Raw genomic sequence first — 19499 nt, forward strand, 5'->3', positions numbered from 1 at the left:
TTCATTTCTCCCTGGATTCTGTTGATTTGGGCTGATTCAGGTGACCATGGCCTTGGCCAAACCCAAAATAGCTAAGTAGGGTCTCAGACCTGGTTAGCATTTGGAGGGGAGGCCCACGAATTCTGGAGCTACAGGCTAGACGGGGAAGTTGAAAAAAAAATTATCCCCAAAGTAGGCAGTGATTGGGAAACCAATTTTATACTGCTGTCAAAACTATGTGGGCTATAATCACCAGAAATCAAGCTCAGCTTGATTGAGATCCAGTTGGCCTATTGGTTTTTCTTTTTAGTCGTATGGCACAGCAGTTCGGTGTTCATGCTGCTTTTTCTTGCTGGGAAACCCTTGTGAGGTCCAGCAGCCAGATGTGTGGACTATTTAGCCGTGACAAGTCACGTTGCCCGGGGTGCACCACGAGGAGCCTAGTCTACATTGCACAGAGTTGGGCTGCAAGAGAGGGACTGGCCCAGGGTCACCCAGCTGGCTTTTGTGCCTAAGGCAGGACTAGAACTCTCCTACTGCACCTGATTGGCTCTTGGGCTGAGAGAGAGGGACTGGCCCGAGGTCACCCAGCCGGCTTTCGTGCCTCAGGTGGAACTAGAACTCTAGGTCTCCTGGTTTCTAGCCCAGCGCCTAAACCACTAGACCAAACACTGGACCAAACCCTATTGGTTAGGATGCTGGGCTAGAAACCAGGAGCTTCTAGTTTTTCCTTAGGCATGGAAACAGGCTGGGTGACTGTTGGCTAGTCCCTCTCTTTTAGCCCAACCCACTTCATAGGGTTGTTGCTGTAGGGAAAACAGGAGGAGGGAGCATTATCTATGCTGCCTTGGGTTGTAAAAAATGCAGCCAGATAGCTAAGAGGTGCAAGAGAAACCAGGTGGCTGGGTTTTCTCTCTTTCCAAGTCCTTGCTACTGCCTCCAGCATCTGCTGCCTGGGAACTTCTCCACTGTGTCTCATGGCAGAGTGCCATCTGAGTCAAAAGAAGCAAAAACGGTCTTTCCATCACCTTCCTCCATGGGATCCTTTATAACTGGAGATGCCAAGAATTAATCCAAGGACTTTTAAAAAATATTTTTTTGCTTTAGTAGCCACTGAGCTGGAGCCTTGCTTTGTTTTGAACTTTGCAAAGCACCTTGAGCTTATATGATGGAAGAAAGGCTGGAAAGAAAGAAAGGACAAAAGCTGAGGAGGGAATTGGGGGATTAAAGAGAAGTTCAATCAATCCAAACCCAGCTGGAGGAACTTCTAAGCTTCTGTCATCATGTCATAATGCCTCTCCCCATTCCCCTCCATCTAGCCTAAAGATGCTTAATTGAATACAATAAATATGATTACTCCCTATGTATTTATTTCTTTTCTCCTCCTGACTTCTTAAAAGAGATGCAATCTGGTGGCAAGTTTTGGAGGGTCACTGAGGTCTTCATTCAAGGTTTTCAGTGGCCTTCAGGAGCAAAGGTGGCCCACCTACTATAGAATCTCTGCATAATTAACCCGTGCAATTCATTCTCACGACTTGCGGCGATGACGTTAACTTAGATGACTTTAAAAGAAGGTCGGATAAATTCATGGAAGGCAGGGTGATCAAAGAGCTTTTAGTCCTGAGAATTCATGCCTCTGGTTGCAGCTGCAGAGGAACCACAATGGGAGAGGACCGTCTTCAGCTTGCAGTACGTACCGTTGAGAAACAAAATGCTGCTAGGATGGGCCTAGCATGATCCAGCAGGGCTGTTCTTATATTCTTCCATTCTCTGTTGGGGGAAGGTGCCTGTGAATGAGAACTGTGTCTTGGAAACACCAATGTGAATCTTCTCCCCAAGGTTGACTTTAGCAAGCAATGCCTTGGAGGAAGCCCTCCTGACTGAGCTGTTGAGAATCCAAAGTTCACAGCTGTGGCAAGCCATCCGGGCTTTTTCAGGTCCCATCCTTCCTCTGTATCCGATCCTTTGGCTATAGTTAACAGCAAGTCCCATATATGGTCTGAAATTATGCCATGGAACACTTTACAGAATGTGAAGGGAGCTGCCCGCGCCTTTCCTGCCCTCGTTTCTACCGTCGAATATCGGTTACATGTTGAGAGCTTTGCCATGCTGGATTAGCACTTGGGCTCCGTGCCACAATGTTGATGGGAAGCCGTTCAAACAGCGATAACTTGCAGACTGGGAAGAGAGAAGGAGAGTGTAGGATGCATGCAATTAAAAAAGAAAGTGAGAAAACGATGCCAAATTATTTCACTTAATTTATCCGAAGGCCCATTTTCCACATGTTTGTTTGAGCTCTTCCACCCTTCCTGAATCATCTTTGCATGGAAGTCTCCTAAGAAAGTCCCTAAAGGCCCGCACCAGATGCGTTTAAATTGGGGGTGCATCACCTTAGATTCCATGTTACATGTGTCCCCCCAAGCTTAAATGTGACTTTCAAGTGCCCGCCCAGAACTGCTAACTTGTAATGCTGCAGAGGGAGAGAACTGGGGAGTGAGGGAGGAAGACTACAAGTAGTCCTTGCTTAATGACCACAACTGGCACTGGAATTTCGGTTGCTAGGCAAAGTGGTCATAAAGCAAATCCAACCAGATTTTACAACCTTCATTGCACTGGTTGTGAAGCGAACCACGTGGTCATTAAGTAAATCACACAGTTCCCCATTGATTTTGCTTGCCAGAAACTGGCCAGGAAGGTTGAAAATGGCGATCGTGTGACCATGGGACACTGCAATGGTCATAAATGTGAACCGGTTGCCAAGTGCCCAAATCGTGATCACGTGACCACAGGGACACTGCGACAGTCATAAGGGTGAGAACCCGTTATAAGACTTTTTTTCAAAACCTTTGTAAGTCCGAACTTCACTAAACAAATGGTTGTTAAGTGAGGGCTACCTGTAATTGCACTCGTATTTTATCAATTTCCAGTTGATAATTAAAGCTGAACTTTAATTCCGAACTTGTCATTCCTAGGCATATGCTCACACTTAGCCCAGTACTAAAATAGATAAGAGTATTAATCTAAAGTTTCTTGCGGGGACAGGAAATAATACATGCTTTGCCCTCTACCAGATTTTTTGTATGCAAATACACTGTTCTTAGGTTTTTGAAAGTGATATTTGTGTAGTTTATAACAGTATAATTTTCCTTAGCTCTCTTGACTAAAGCAAATTATAAATCTGTGTCTTTTCTCCTATGAAGTATGTGGTCAACTGTGTTTTTCAAAATGAATTTGGTGCTGGGTATGTATGGGTAATTATGTTTATCTCCTGTTTTGGATGATAAGATGAACTGGCCAGTTACGAAGGAAGGAAGGGAGGGAGGGAGGGAGGGAGTGGGAAGGAAGGAAGGAAGGGGGAAGGAAGGAAGGAAGGGAAGGAAGGAAGGGGGAAGGAAGTGTGGCAGAGTGCTAGAAAGCCTTTGGCCCAGGAGAGATCAGAAAAGTCACACACCAGGCATTTCTATAAAAATAATTTTATTTACAGAAAGCAAACATATTTAAAGGCTGTTTGCTGAGAGGAGAGATTTCTCTCAGCTGCATATTCTCTTCAAGCCTACACAGAAGGGAAACTGAAACTAAAACAAGTTCAGGCAATTTCCTCCCTTAGGCAATGCAACCATTAACACTTAACCTGAGGACAATTAAATTCGACCTCTTCACCTGGCCAGAATGATTACTTACCATAGTAACCTTAATCTGTAGTAGAAAACATATTAACAGGAAGGAAGGGGGAAGGAAGGAAGCAAGCAAGCAAGCAAGCAAGCAAGCAAGCAAGCAAGCAAGCAAGCAAGCAAGCTACCTTCTATGGCCCTCTTGACATTTAACCCGAGCTTCGGCACATGAAGTGTACCAAGCCAATCTGCAAATCTCAAACAAACATTGTCTGGAGAAATCAGCAAAATCAGAGCCCACCTCACTGTGCTCTGTTTGAGGCTAATCTCTTGAAGAAATAAAGTGGGGTTAATGATTAATCAGGAAAGATGAACATGATTTCCAAGGAACCATAAGCACCAGGCAGAAAACTGTTTAAAGTCACCTTTTCTTGAGGAGGGGGGTGACTCCCAACCTCTCAGGAACACAGCAGCCTTTCAAGTGATCCTTGTATCCTAAGCAAACAAAGGCTGTCCTTAGATCTTCAGATATCTCAACTGGCCTCTGTTTCCCCTGGTTTCTAGCACTTGTCCCTCGTAAATGATTTCCTGTTTCGCCCTTAGATTTGACTTTTGAGAATGCCTGGATCAACCCCCCCTTTTTTCAGAGGCGATGTGAGATGTTTGGTTTAGGTTTCTTCCCAGGGTCTCCCTAGACGAGTCACTCTGGGTTGTTTTGATAACCCATCTGGCACGCTGCTGTACATTTCCTAAAATCCCATTCCTTGCCTATTTCCATACGGACAAAACAAAGTGTTCTTCATTTATACGGAAGGACAGTCAGGATGATCAGGTGCTAAGAATGAAATTCCAGGAAGAGAGATTGAGGAAGCCATTAAGCTTCAAGAAGAGAAGGTGAAATAAGGAATGCGATCCTAAATCCTGTGTAAAAATCGGAGTCCAACAAACTGGGCACATCGTGTGAGCTGAATACATTTGCTCTTGTAACCTTTCCTTGGATAATTCTACTTTCGCTGCTTTCCCCCCAATCCATGGTCTTTCTGTCTCTTTTCAAGGACGGGCAATATAAAACCAGGAGAATAGGGGAGACCTGGTTTAGTGAGATGTGAAGATGTCGAGCTAGGAACTGGGAGACCCAGGTTGTAGTTCATCCTCATCTCATTGGGTGATTTTAGGCCACCCACCTTCTCTCCACCCAACCTATTTGACAGGTTTGTGGCAGGGAGATATAAGGAGTTCTTGGTACACTAAGTTCCTGAAGGAAAGGAAGGATAGAAATCTAATAAATAGGTAGATGGGTAGATAGCTTGGTTGCCTGTAAAATGACTTCTCATCTACCAATGCTTGGTCTACTTTCATTAGCCTTGAGACATTAAAATAAAGTCAGAGTTAAGAAGACTTTCATCCCACAATGTCCTGGAGATACCGAAATCAATCCATCAATTTCTCCCTCTCAACATTTAGAGCAATGAATAGGGTAGGGCTGGCTTTTAGCTCCACATCTGGAAAGACCACTCCATCCAAGAGTATAGCATCCCCCTTTGGGGGGAGATGGGCGGTGGCTAAATCTGAGGAGGAAATAAATAAATAAATCATCCAGAAGTAAGTTGAAAATATTGGGCCCTGAATGAAACATGAAATACTGAACCAGTTCTTACATTTTAACTAATTTGGTTGACTGCCTGGATGAAAATGTCTCCATCTGATCATCTCAAGTCATCCTACTTTGGATGGTTCCCACTGCATACACCCTGTCGGAAGGCCTTGACTGGGGGTAGCATGTCTCCAAGTTCCTTTGATATCACCTTGATTGAGTCATAATGCCTGATTCTACACCTCACGCTGCTGTTTTAGGGGATTCATTTCTTACCCAACTTCCTCACTGGCTTCTCTGAAAGAAAGCATTTCAAGGAGGTTTGGAGAGCCATCTGCAGAGGTCACAGGCTTGGGAGGGTGATGGCCACCCAGTAATGGACAGGACCACAGTCCAAAATGATCGAAGCCGTCCCTTTTCTCTCTTGCTTTCTGATACCCTTCCCTCCCCATGCAGTCCAGTCTGAATGATGACCTCCAGATGCCTCTGGAAGTTCTCCATCCTGTTTTCAAGCCATGCCACCCCTCTCCTCCCCTGCCCCAAGCTTCCTAGATAGACTTTTCTTTACCCCTCCTTAAAAGGCAAGCGGCCTCCTTTTCACGCCAGCCATTGCACACTGGAATATCCCCATGAATTCCGTCCAACCAGCTTCTTCCACCCTGTCGGAAATGTCTTGCATTTCCTGTGCCTAATCCAGCAAAAACCTTGGCCCACTGGGTCGATGACCCCATCACCAATCCACAGCCAGGAGCTTTCACAACCAAGTCTTTGGGTGGGTTTCTGCTCTATGCCCAGTATTGTCTACCAACCGCTGGTAGAAGTAGCAGGACTGCCATTGCAACGTTGTGGGCTTCCAGTGCTGCTTCTCCATTTAATATTGAATGGGTAGGGACTGAGCTGGGATGTTCTATCCAGCTACTTTTAACACAATTTTTTTTTAAAAAAAAATTGCCTTCATTGTCTTCACATTCAACCTTGCCAACTTGTTGTGGGGGAGGCTGGCAGCTTTCTGTGGCGTCTGCACTCCGAATACAGTAACTGTGAAGGTCAGTTCCAACGATGAAGAGGCAATGAATAAGCTATTATTGCGGGCAACTTTTTTTTTTCTTTTTAAATGTTGACTCAGTGGACATTTCCTGGCTTCAGAGAAAGCAGAGAGAATGGGGCGCTTTGTCTAGGCGAAGAATCTTTAAAATGCAACGTTTCCCCACTGCCATCTCTCGTCCTTGCCCCTCCTGCAACTTTTATGGCCTTTGTTTGCTGGCATGTGTGAAGGAAGAAAATGGAGCTTTTTCTGGCGTCGTGCCACTGGCTTGGTAGGGAAAATTCTGTATTGGGGCTGTTAATGCTGTTGTTTAGGGTCCTTGCAGCTCAAAATACCTTTCAGGTGTTGATCCGATGCAGTGAACCTGGTTGGCTTGTTCTCCGACCGTATTTCCCAGCTCTGTTTTGCGCGGCTGGCAGATTTTATTGCAAGAAGATTCTCTCTGTAGTGGACTTTTTCTTCCTGTCTTTTGGTCCGGGGTTTATCACAAACCCAACTGCCAAACTGAACCAGTGTGAGAAATCAATGGGAAGCTGAGATTGAACTGCAATCAGTTTTAGAAGGGAAGGGTGAGTCTCCTTCTCTTGCCTTAGAGAGCTTCAGCAGAAAGAATATTGCTGAAATTTTTAAAAAAGGAAATATTTGTGTGTGTATATGTATAGGTATATGTATAGGTTTCCACTATATGCTTCGCTGCTGCTTGTTCATTCAAGATTTGTTAAAGAAGCTACAATTCTACAACAAGCCAAATAAGTGACATGTTGAAAGATTGGTTGGGTTCACACAATGCACACTAACTTTATGACTTAGTGTGTTGTCTGCCATATATAAGTCAAATATTTGCCATCAGGCCAAGGTTACCTTTTAAAAAATCTGTTCAATTGTGTCCGATTCTCAGAGACTGCTTGGACAAGTCCCTGCAGTTTTCTTGGCAAGGTTTTTCAGAAGTGGTTTGCCATTGCCTCCTTCCTAGGGCCGAGAAGGCGTGACTGGCCCAAGGTTGCCCAGCTGGCTTTGTGCCTAAGGCGGGACTGGAACTCATGGCCTCCCGGTTTCTAACCTGATGCCTTAATCACTATGCCAAACTGGCTCTCAGGGGTTTCATTACTGAGTTGCGATTTGGACCTGGGTCTCCCCAGTTCAGTACTCTAACTAATCTAACCAAAGATGGAGTCCAGGCTGCTTGTAAGCCATGGATGTGCTTCCCAGCATCCATTTCACATGGCCTCCAATTGGTGATTTCCAACATAGCATCATTTAATCATTGGCTTTGTTCACAGTTCAGCTAAATAAGTTTTTCCCCTTTCACTGCACCTCCCAGAGTTTTCCAATTAACTTGGAGGACGACCAGCACAGGGGCTGGCTTATTCCGAGTAGACAAAAAGGAAAATTGGGGTGTAGTAAAGGGGCTCCCCCTTTTTTTTTTGAGTCTTACTGGCAGGGGGTTTACTGGCAGGATATGGTTGAAAAAATCAAGATGGATGCCGTGATGCACATAAAAAACAGGCAGACCTTTGATCGCACCGTTGTCACAGCCATCTTGACTTTTTGGACCATCCTCTGCAAACACCCTTGCCTACTGGAAAAATGGAGCAGGCCCAGAAGGATGGCAACTGAGAAAGCATCACCCGTTCTTAGCTGCGAGCCTGCTAGCCTGAGTGTGAGGTATCTCAGAAAGCAGTTTTTCTTGGCACACAAAAACTATTAGCCAATAATAGTCAAAGCCTATAGACCCCATTACAGTAGCAGGCTGATTCCCTTCCCCTTCCCTGATTTGTAAGGAGTGGGGAAAGGGATCAAGGAAAAGGAATTTCCTGGTGATTAATAGCCCACTGGGTGGAGTTGCGCCTGAGCTGTAACCCTGCCCTTTCGCTGATCCTTCGGAAATGCCCTGCGGCTGAGTTGTTTTTGCTGCAGTCCATTCTTGATGGGTTGTCATCCCGAAAGGCATTTCTCCCTTTTTCTTTCCGTTCTGGTGGCTATTTCTGGGCATCCCCAAATACAGCAAGGGAGCAAGCTAGCTTTGTTCTTCTTCCTCTCCAGGGAGTATGACTTGCAAAGGGCCAAAGAAGTCCTATTAACAAGGGTTGGGGAAGATACAAGGAAGGGTGTGCAAGACTCACCTTCTGGACAGCCAGGAGTGGGGTGAGATGCAGAGAGGCTTCACAAACTACCTTCTGTTCCCTCTCCGTTGGTCAATCCAGCAAGTAAGCTGACTCAGAAGTTCTTCTAGAGTTGAGGGAAGGTCATCTGACCAAATCTGGCCAAAGGGATCAAGGTGGCTTCCTTCTTCAGGCAGATGGTTTCTCTGCCCTTGCCCTGTTTTACCAAGCTGGATGGTGTCCCTCTATAGTGGCCACCTTGTCCTACTACCCACCAGATCCTGAAACTAAAGCAAGGTTTCTCTCTTAACCCAGGAAAGATCCAGGAAAGGAGACTGAACATTTCACATACTTAACACCAGTCAGTCCTCTGCTGCATTATTCCTTGTAGCCAAGCCTTCTCTAGTGTGAAGAGATTTCCTCTTAAGTTGCACTCTTGACAAAAGAGCCTTCTGCCCCTGAAATAGGAACTTCTTTCTAGGCCCACCACTGCCTTTGCTTCCAGGAACTGAAAAGGGAATGGAGAGGATCAGGGATCACAGCGGGGTTTCATGAAGGTCAATCAGGGATCACAATAGAGTTTCACTAGGGGCTATCAGAGACCACAGCAGGTAACATTTAGCTGTTTGGGCTAAAAATCTTCTTATGGATGCTTGCAAGCAAAAATTACATATTGCAGCTCAGTAAGAAATGATCTAGATGTTTTAAGAAATGTTTTCGTAGGGCATTTAATAGTAATGGCTCCCTTGGGTTGGAACGTGGTCCTCAGGAGCTGCCGGACGATCTCCTTGTTTGGCAGTCACGTGATGTATCTCTACTCTAGGTCATTGTTTTCAAATAGTGCAGATTCACATGGAAGGTTTCTTAGCTGTAGTGCAGATTCAGTGTGAAAACAAGGCTGCAACTTGCTGTCACTAACCCAGGAATAAGGCCCTTTGGTAACTGTGGGCTTTCAAGTAAACCTACATGGGCCTGCGCTGCAAGTCGTACTTTGTGAAGCATCAGCAACGTATTGCAGAAGTTTGAAATACGGACAGACAAAATAAGATTGGCTTTCACCTAGTGCAGTGTGGGCAGATCTTTAGGTGAGCACCTAACTGCTTTTGACTTCAGCTCCCCCAAACCAGCTGCAGGACTGCATTAAATACAGCAATTATTCAGTAATTCTTTTTTAATTCTATTTTTCTATAGATTCAAGATGAGTTAATGTGGGGTTCCTAGGGAGTCTGTGGCAGAAATAAACTCTAGAGTTCTTGACTTTTCGGCAGCTCTGGCCGATATTTTAGAAAGGAACATGTGGTTATCCAGAGCAACATAATTTATAGTTTAGTAAAGAAGTCACCCATCCTTCCTGTTGCTTGGAAGCTGGTGCCTCTTCAGACTGAACCATGCTCGTTGTTTCATCCCATTATTGCCCAATTAATTTTCATGAACCAAGAATAGCGTGAATTGGTGGATTCCAAGAAAGGCTTTGCTTTTGAAATCCAAATCCTGAGGCCCATTCAGGCAACTCTATTCAACAGGGTAATGATTATAGCAGGCAAAAAGCTGGAGTGTGTTTGCAAGCAAAGACTGGCGAAATTGAACTGAACTGGCTCCAAATTACGCTGGTGTAGAGTTTAAATGAAAACCAGCTGCTCTGTCTTTTAAAAACATTTTTTTTTTTTAAAAAAGGGTCTTAAAAACATCACCTTGAGGTTGAGTTGAATCTCAGAGCATCTGCTGGAGCAATTAGGGTGTCGCAGTTTCCAAACTTGTAATTTTGATGGCTTGAGCTTCAGCCACTGCTACAATTGAAGCTAATAATGACTATGAGGCATAATGTCGGTCTCATCCATTTCTGGTAAATTATCAAGCACGTGAACGAAGGGAGCAAACATTTGCACGGCGAATCTGTTTTGCTCTTCTCGGATTCGGCCCAGTTGCTGCAGCCAACAGCGATTTCCATTGGCTTTGACGTGACTTGGAATTCACTTTTGTTTGGCTCAAGCTAAGATAGAGTTGGGCATTGAAAAAAACAACTATTTTCCATAGTACATTTAGTCAACTGCTCGGTAATCGAGAGCCAGTGTGGTTTGGTGGTGAAGATATTATGCCAGAACTGGGGAGAAGCAGGTTCAAATCCACCCTCAGCCACACAGAAGCTCCTTGGATGACCTTGGGTCAGGAATTCTTGCTCAGCCTAACCTACTTCAGAGGGCTGCGTGGAAAAAGTGTCAGGAAAGATTATACTACCTTCAACTCCTGGAAGACTCTCATCTAACCTCTTAGGAGTAACTCCCCAGTTGGCCGAATGCAGAAATGGTATGAAAATGCAATCATGTCCACATTATTTTAACCTATTAATATTCCAAGTTTATCTTGTTCCATTTTAAAAAAAAATCAAACAAAAGTAGTAAAAGGGGGGGGGGCAAGGTAGAATTAAGAGCCATTATGTCAATAGTGAAAGAAAAAATGCCTAAATGTATAGGTCATGCAGGTCAATGCTCACAATTTGGCATTTTTAATATCCATGTAAAAAAGAGGAGGCATTCTATTCAGAGTCTGAAAACGTATTATTAAAAATGCCAAATTGTGGGCATTGACCTGCATGACCAATACATTTAGGCATTTTTTCTTTCACTATTGACATAATGGCTCTTAATTCTACCTTGCCCCCCCCTTTTGCTACCTTTGTTTGATTTTTTTTTAAATAGAACAAGATAAACTTGGAATATTAATAGGTTAAAATAATTTAGATGCTATTGTTGATGATGATGATGACAATGTTTAAAAATGTGATTCGTAGCTTGTCTCCCTGGTTGGAGCTCAAAATATTGCTCAGAATTGGCAGAATGGATGTTGGGATGCAAAGATGGCTGGAAAGTTATGAAGCTAAAATAGCAGTTCTGGGAAGTTTAGCTATCACTTGTGTTGTGTTCGTTTTGTTTGTGTAGTGCCTTGTTCTACAACCCAGCAAAAAATAGTTTTGTTCTAGCCTGGGCAATAGGTGCAGCCCAGGTTCTTGACCCACCATCTTTACCAGAGCCCACAGCCTTCCCCAGCTTGGTGCTGGACTATAACTCCCAAAAGTCTCAGGTCAGACAACAGGAAGGAAGTTGGGGCTACCCTCCTATGGTGCTCGCGGGCTTCTTGGGCAGCTGTTGTCAGTTGTGAAAAGCTGGACTAGATGGACCTCCACCTGATCACGTAGAAGTCACCACTGCATAATTAGGTGGACCTCAGCTCCCAGCACTGCTGAGTCCAGAAGTCTACATGTCTGATGGGCAGTCAGGATGAGGAAGGTCAGTGCAGAGCAAGTGTTATATTGCTTGGTCCCTGAGACCCCTGTCTATCTGAAGACCTTCAGAACTGCTAGTTTAGTAGGGTAGAGAACCTATGCTGCTCTGACTGACATGCAGATACAAATCTCAGCATCCTTCGTTACTAATCAAGTTGACTGGAAGTTTTCTGAAAGACTACTGGTTGCCCGTTCTTCCTTTACAGAGTTAAAAATTAATGTGTCGTTTCAGTTGACTTCAGTTTTGGAATTGCTTTGTTAAGGCTGAATGCTCATGCTGGAAAGAGGAGCAGTTGATCTTGATATATGATGAATTCAGGTTGTTCAGATTCCTAATGCCTGGCAAATTTGAGAAGGAGATTTGACCTCACAACAGCTCCAGGGGCAGAAGGGATCACTCTTCAGGCTAATAAACGTTTTGCAGTCAAAACAATAAATCTTCCCTGATCCCAGGAATTCCTGAAAACAGTTCCCGGGTAACTGTTACTATTTTCACTTCTGGACTGAGTCAATCTGAGCTATATGTTGTGAGAATGACAGGAGCTGACCTAAAAGCACTCTGCTTTAGCCACCAATTCAGAAGCCTTCTGTGTCCCAACTCTCAAGGTCAGGCTTTTATAGCAGAGCAGCAATCTCATGTGTTTCTTAATGGTTTGCCAATACAGTAGTGATACCGTGCGCTAATAATAATAATAATGTAATAATAATAATACATGATGCCATACTTTAGAGTATTAGCGATGGATTGAAATGTCTAGCCTAACAATTTACAATCCTTTCTGAAGTCATGATATATTTTACAGGGCAATAAATATTTCAGATGGTGGGCTGCCTGTACCTATGTTTCAAAGGTTGGCCTACCAGGTGAGAATTGGATCCTGTGTGCCATTTATTCACCTGATACCCCCCAGATTAATGATTTCAGCAGTTGGCAGCATATAAGTGAAATACAGGAAGCCCTCGCTTAACAACCATTCGTTTAGTGACAGTTGGGACTTAAAATGGTGCTGAAAAAACGGTTTATGACTGGTCCTCACACTTACGACTGTCGCAGCATCCTCATGGTCACATGATCATGATCTGGGTGCTCGGCAACAGGTTCACATTTATGACCATTGCAATGTCCCATGGTCATGTGATCGCCATTTTTGACCTTCCCGGCCAGCTTCTGGCAAGCAAAGTCAATGGGGAACTGTGTGATTTGCTTAACCACCACGTCGTTCACTTAACTCCTGCAGTGATTCACTTAACGACTGCTGCAAAAAAGGTTGTAAAATCAGGTTGGATTCACTTAATGACCGCTTTGCTTAGCACCCAAAATTCTGGTCTCCGTTATGGTTGTTAAGTGAGGACTACCTGTAAGTTAATTAAGGTGGCAGAGGGAATCCAGACTTTCCCATCTGGTGGGAGGTGGGAGGACACCTCAATATCTTAAGGAGGGTCGGGTCTGTTTCTGAAAACATGATATGGCAAAAAATCTTTCCCAAGAATTTTTCCTCCCTGATTTGATGCAGCCTCTGATGAACTACCAGCTCTGAATCTCTGCTGTGATCTAGCTGCAAGCATTATTTAGAAGATGGAGCGATGAATTGGCAGCCCCAAACTCTGTGTCACTGGGAGTCCACCTTAAGCAGGCACTTATTTATTGGCCTGGCGGCTCCATTATTCAGGTCAGGAAAACAGGAAATAAAGGCTAAAAAAGCCTCTACAAATCTGATCTTTCCGAGAAGCAGTGAGCAGCCCAGTCTATGAGCAATGGTAGCCATTAAGGATAAATTAATGCCTGATTCTATCTCCTTTAGAGCCATCACTCCTCGACCAATTGTGTTTGGTTTTCATAGCTTTGCTAAATTGTCTTGCAGTTAAATGGACAGTGCATTGTCCATTGGGTGCATGGGGTGATTATTAAACTTATTAATAAGTTTAATAAGGCCCCACTGATTTAGGAACAAGGTGGTTAAACCGTGTTCAAAGCTATGACGTTCAGCTTTTTTCTGGAGACCCTCCTGTTGATCTTCAGTGAAAGGTTGAGAATCACGGAACTCCATTGGAATTGACAGGAAACTTCAATTTTTGTGTATCACTGAAGGACAAATAGCTCACAGCGAGCTACATTATCATTGTTTCTACAAATGGCCCTTTGCATCCTCAGCGGATGCAATAAGGTAGATTTGTTGAAATGGAAAAATTCAACTGGAGTTATCTGACTTGCAACTCCGAGTGGCTGCAGTTGATGAACCTCTCCTTTGTGGGGTAGGGAGGACTGAATTTCCAACAAGGTCACTGGGAAAACTCAGCGAGGATGGGAATCTTTGCTGCCACGGCTAAAGGATCTAATCTGCTCTTACATCTGCTTCCTGCTCTCTGGATTTTGCGGGCTCTCATTCTGTCCATAGCAGGCCTGTCCTCTTTAGACAAAGATAGTAAATGTGAAATAATGATAATAACAACAGTGTAAAACAGCCTTTCTCAAGCTTTTGAACCTGGAGGAACCCTTGAAATATTTTTCAGGCCTCGGGGAACCCCTGGCCATTCAGGCTCAAATAGAGGCCAGAAGTTACAAAATTATTATATTCATTCCATGGGTAGGCCTGTCTATGTGCATTAACCATGTTCTTAAACTAAAAATAAAGAATGAAACTTACATCTTTAATGGGAAGTTGCCTGAATTTGAAATAATTTTTAAATAAATCCTGATCTCCCAGGGAACCCCTAGGGACCTCTCGCAGAACTGAAGCATGCCACAGAAACCTGGCTGAGAAACCCTGCTCTAAGACAAGGATAGAAAAATGTTTCTCTGGACTAGGCATTGCCTTCTGCTCTCACATTGATTGGTTTTCCTTTTAACAAGAAGAACATTCTGCAAACCAGCCTTTTTGGGGCTCTTGACAACCTTCTGTTTCTCTGGTCTTGTATGATGTGGTAAAGGGGGATGATGAAGATCCACATTGCCAAGGGTGGACAGGGTTGGTGCAAGCCAGCATTTGTTAAGGCGCAGCTCTGAGGTGCAACTGGATGAAGAGCGTGAATTATTTTTCTTCCGCAACATGCAGAGTGCTTGCCCATCTCTCCTTCTTCTTCCTTCCCTTTCTCTTTTCTACAGTAAGCCTTTTGAAAAACCACTGAGGTGCAAAGGAGTTTCTTTCCCAAATAGCACAGACGTTGTTGGAAGGCATGATGAGTGTTTTGACCACAATTTAGGCCACGTTGGTCGTAGGTTTCCTCAGGGTGGCAAGGAGGAAAGGTGACACCATGTGTGCCTTGACATCATCACCCAAGTGGTGCAGATGCTGTCACTGGTGTCATTTGTGTGCCCATGTGACCTCATGGTGGCTTGTACCCACAGTGATGGGAAGATGTGACAGTGTTGCCTGAGTTCTAACATTAACCCATCAGACTCGGTATATTTGAACGCTGTGCACCCACAGAACCTCTGTAGGACTGCTGGTGAAGCGATGCAGCTTTGCTTGCACTTGAGTGCAGCAAGGATCTGGCAAAGATCTCACAGCAGGTGCGTTGATGCTTCAGTGCTCTGAGGAGGGGCACTTTTTTTGCAGGAACATGAACGCTTTGCACTGTTGTTGGCCTCCAGAATGGTAAAAAAATGCTAAATTTAGCAAAATCACATTTCCCCCCCCAAATTTTATAATGAAGTAGATGCTGTTTAAGAAAAAAACAGAGCTGGGGGAACCCCTACTGCTTTACCTTGAGAATACCCATTTCTCCTGTATTCCCGAGAATGTATCTACAACTCTTAAGTTGAAAAGGCGCTGCGTAGGCATCTTTTAATGGAAGAACCTCAAGATCTCCTGCAAAGCATGTATGAAACAGCCACTGCCCAAATTTAAGCAAAGGCACACAGTGTTTCGGTGATATGTACCTGATCCTTTTGGTCTTATCTTCCAGGGCACAGCATCTGTCCTTCAGCGTAGGTCTGACAAAGAGGAATATGTAGAAGTTGGGCGCCTGGGGCCATCGGATTATTTTGGTAAGCTCCATTGAATGGGCTGTTTCAGAAATACAAGGAAATATCGGCTTTGGTATTTATTTACTTATTTATTTTGTGCCAGAAGCACCTACCAAGGCGCTTCTGTATTGAAAGGATCTGCCGGTGACGTCACCGTTGCCTGGGGGACGCCCAAGGGTGCTCCTTTCATGTCCCTGTTATTTTCCCACCAAAGTGGTACCTATTTATCTACTTGCATTTGCCTCATTGCATTCTTCCTATGGAAGAAGAGGATCTCTCAGTGCATGGCATTCTTCATAGATGGGAATCACTAATGCGTCATCAGTGATTCCTGGAATTGTAGAACAGCATGTCATACGTTGGGCAGATCTAAGTGTCTCCCAACCCCCCCTTGGATGCAGAGAGCTTTCATCCCTCTTCCCAAGTAGTTATGGGGGTTGGGGATTATGGATGTGTCATACAACCTTGCCAGTTGGGAATTATGGGAAATTTTATCCTCTGCATCTGCAGAACCCTCTATTAGTGTTAGATATAAAGGGTAAAGTATTGTGTAAAAATTTTAGACAGTGCACAGGGTGGTGTTGAATAGGCATTCTTTTGTCTCCCATGATGTCCCCTGGGTAGAATATGATCAGACTCAGTGTTAGTAAAGAAACAATGAATAGTTGAGAAGAAAAGTTGGGGAGAAGACCTTAGTGTAGGTTACAGAGAAGAAAAAGAGTAGTGGATCAGAGAGGGATAGGGGGTATGTGATCACTTCAAGATAAAGGATTCCTCCAGTCCAAAATTATTCCACTATTTCTTCCTTAGCAGATTTTAGTGGTGATGATGTTGATGTCTGGATTTCTTGTTCAATTTGCCAAATAGGGCAGAATAATTGCACAATAAATTCCAGGTCTGGAAACATCTAATGATATTAACCGAGATCAAAGCCAAAGGCATGTTCTCCAGATGTATGATGTTGATGCTACATTTCTTCCCACTTCCAGGGGAAATCGCTCTGTTGCTGAACAGGCCCAGGGCTGCTACTGTGGTGGCCCGCGGGCCCTTGAAGTGTGTTAAGCTGGACCGCCCGCGCTTTGAACGAGTCCTTGGCCCTTGCTCAGAAATCCTCAAGAGGAACATCCAGAGATACAACAGTTTCATCTCTCTCACTGTCTAAAGTCTTTTTTGGCTCCTCTTTTATGTTAAAACCTGTGCACTTAAAAAAAAGCGTTCTGTGCCGTTTCATAGCTTTATGAAGAAAAGGAGAGGCACATTCATTTTATGCAGATGTATTTAAGTGTTCATGTCTGGTGCAGTAGATATTGAGTCACTGTATATTGTTAAGGGGACAGCAGATAGCTGGATGTCAGTGATTTTAGGGAATCTTATACTTTTTTTTGCACTTTGAGTTACATTCCAGATTTGTGTGTCCCCGGCTTCTCCAAATCTCTCATCATGCAATGTAAAATCTCCAAATCTTTATCTGTGCAATGAAGAACCAGCTTGGTGCGTGCCTCAACTTTTATTTCACCTGGTTGTGCTGATAAGCCAACTCCACCCTTACTTCCTCTGGAGAATTTTTAACAACCTAAGATACTCATTTTTAAACACCTCATCTAGTGAGACTAGATAACCCATATGATAAAATGGAGATTAATGGACACGTGAAGCCATAAAGCAATGTAGAAATGGCCCATTAAGACTTCCAGACATTGTATCAAATACAAATTTTAAATGTGACCCAAGGTAAAAATGATAGAATACCCAACTGGAGGGAAAAGTCCTATCAACTCTGTTGAGTTTTAACTCAAGATAAGCGCAGCACATTTTGTTTTTTGTTTTTGTCTTGGCATACAGCCCTCGGCATGCTACTTACAGGCTATTTTAAGTCTATTTAAAAGCAAAGGTTTTGGCCTGGAAGGAATTGTATTCTGGCATCAAGTCCCTCTTTTGGGGGAGATGGGCGGTGATAGAAATTTGATAAATAAATAAATAAATAAATAAGCAAGCCTCTCATCTGGTTGACAATGACTAGAATGAACCTACATCATCCTGGCCATTATGTGGATGGATGGAGGGATTGATGTACATACCAGTGTTTTTCAAATTTGGCAACTTTAAGATGTGTGGACTTCAACTCCCAGAATTCCCCAGCCAGCATGTATGGAGTTCAACTCCATGCTGGCTGGGGAATTCTGGGAGTTGAAGTCCACACATCTTAAAGTTGCCAAGTCTGCAAAATACTGGTATGCATCAATCAATCAATCAATCCACACACATAAAGTCTATTTCCTATAAAATGTATTAGTATTCTGTTCTCTGTGCATTTTTTAAAAGAAATCTTTTGTTTGCAGTTAATGCTTACTTACCCTTTTATTTTCTTATTACATTGATGTGATGCACGGGTAAAACAAATTAATTGACTGGAGAAATATGTAGTAAATTTTGATCGCTGCCATATGGTTGAAGCCATCAGCTTCAGAGTCTAGTTTTGCGGATATAAAAAGACTTCCACAAAAATAAAAGGAAGGGGTACCATCAAAATTGGTAGAACTCAAGGCTAAGTTGTAAAATAAATGGAGAATTGATTCAAACACTCCCTATTGCATTGGGACTACAGTTCCAAATTTTTCAGTTTGCATGGCCGACAATATGCAGTCACAGAACACCTAAGACGTGCCAGATGATGGAAAACAGCATGAAATATCATGGCTGAACTGGGCTGTCCTTGAATTGGCCAAATAAGGGCTCTCCTTCAGATCAAGAGAACTACAATTTTCCAAAGAAAGGAATTGTTCAAAATTGTTCTTCATTGGGTCTATCCTTTCAAATTCTTTGTCCAGTTCTGCATACACCCCCCAACCCCACTCCCCCAAAAGATTCAGAGAACCTGGAGTAGGTTCAGAGAAGGGAAGCATAGATGATCAGGGGACAAGAAACTCACTCTGAGAAAGAGAGGGTGAGGGAACTGGATCGGTTCTTCCTTGAGAAAAGATAAAGAGTGGCAGGTGGTAGTATTTATTAAGGACACAGGAGAAGGTCTGCTCTTTTTCTCTGTCACCCCAGAGTGTGGAACAGGGAATAATGGATTAAATTGAGAGAAAATCCAGTTTCCAGTTGAATATTAGAAGAAACTTCCTCCTAGTTCAAGAGTGGAAACAGTTACCAAGAGATCTGTTGGGTTCTCCTTTGCTGGATATGTTGGACTTTAATTGGCACAGTGTAGGGAGTAGGGCTTGTGGGTCTCACTGGCTCTTTCCAGACCTATTAGTAAAGGTGGAGCATTGTCTTCTGAACATTTGGAACACAGTCTTGGTTGAATACTTCAGTATTATTTATTTCAGTGTGACTTGGGCATGCCTAATCTTTGTGGGTTGCATCCATTCTTTGGCCAAAATGACCTTGCAATTGTTATGATAACTCTTCTGATGGGGTGGGTGGTGGGGGAAGAGGCCATTGGAAATGAAACCCACAGCATTTTCTTGTATTTTTAAGCTGACTGATTGGGACAGAATGGGGGACATGAATAAAATCCCTGGAACTTAAGAAGTGCTCATGAGTTTATTCAAATCTAGAAATGTCCATTAAGGGATTTGGGTAGTTGGTGAGACAGATGCTTCATTCACATGAACAAAGAGAGTTTGGAAATTTGAGTCCTCATTCGCATTTCTATGGAGTTTAATGCAGGACAATCAAGGGAGTGAATTCCATGTTGGTGGTTGGTACAGAAAGTAGAAAAGTACAGTTTGAATTCTGCAGCCAACCCCCCCTATGTCTGTTTACTCAGAAGGAGCTCCGGCCCAATTGTCTGGAGGAGCAAAGCTCTAGATATATTACTCAACTAAGAAATGTTTGTAGGGTGCATTTTTAGCCAATCTTTTAAAATCCTTCACCAATTCTCTTTATTAAGAATTCATTTGGCTAATATCTCTCACC

The 19499-nt window shown here is 43.5% G+C and overlaps 1 protein-coding gene across 4 annotated transcripts in view; it reads left to right on the forward strand.

Moving 5' to 3' along the window:
* PRKAR1B (protein kinase cAMP-dependent type I regulatory subunit beta) overlaps positions 1-17024 on the forward strand; it is a 75782-nt gene extending 58758 nt beyond the window's left edge. For all 4 annotated transcript variants that reach the window (XM_063314894.1, XM_063314892.1, XM_063314896.1 and 1 more), the window contains 2 exons: positions 15518-15599; positions 16568-17024. In XM_063314894.1, the coding sequence (XP_063170964.1) occupies positions 15518-15599; positions 16568-16740 (255 nt within the window). In that variant the 3' untranslated portion in view covers positions 16741-17024. The remainder of the gene's footprint in view (positions 1-15517; positions 15600-16567) is intronic.
* The last annotated feature ends 2475 nt before the right edge of the window (positions 17025-19499 follow it).

The sequence above is a fragment of the Candoia aspera genome, chromosome 14, assembly GCF_035149785.1.
Source record: "Candoia aspera isolate rCanAsp1 chromosome 14, rCanAsp1.hap2, whole genome shotgun sequence".
NCBI classification, from domain to species: domain Eukaryota; kingdom Metazoa; phylum Chordata; class Lepidosauria; order Squamata; family Boidae; genus Candoia; species Candoia aspera.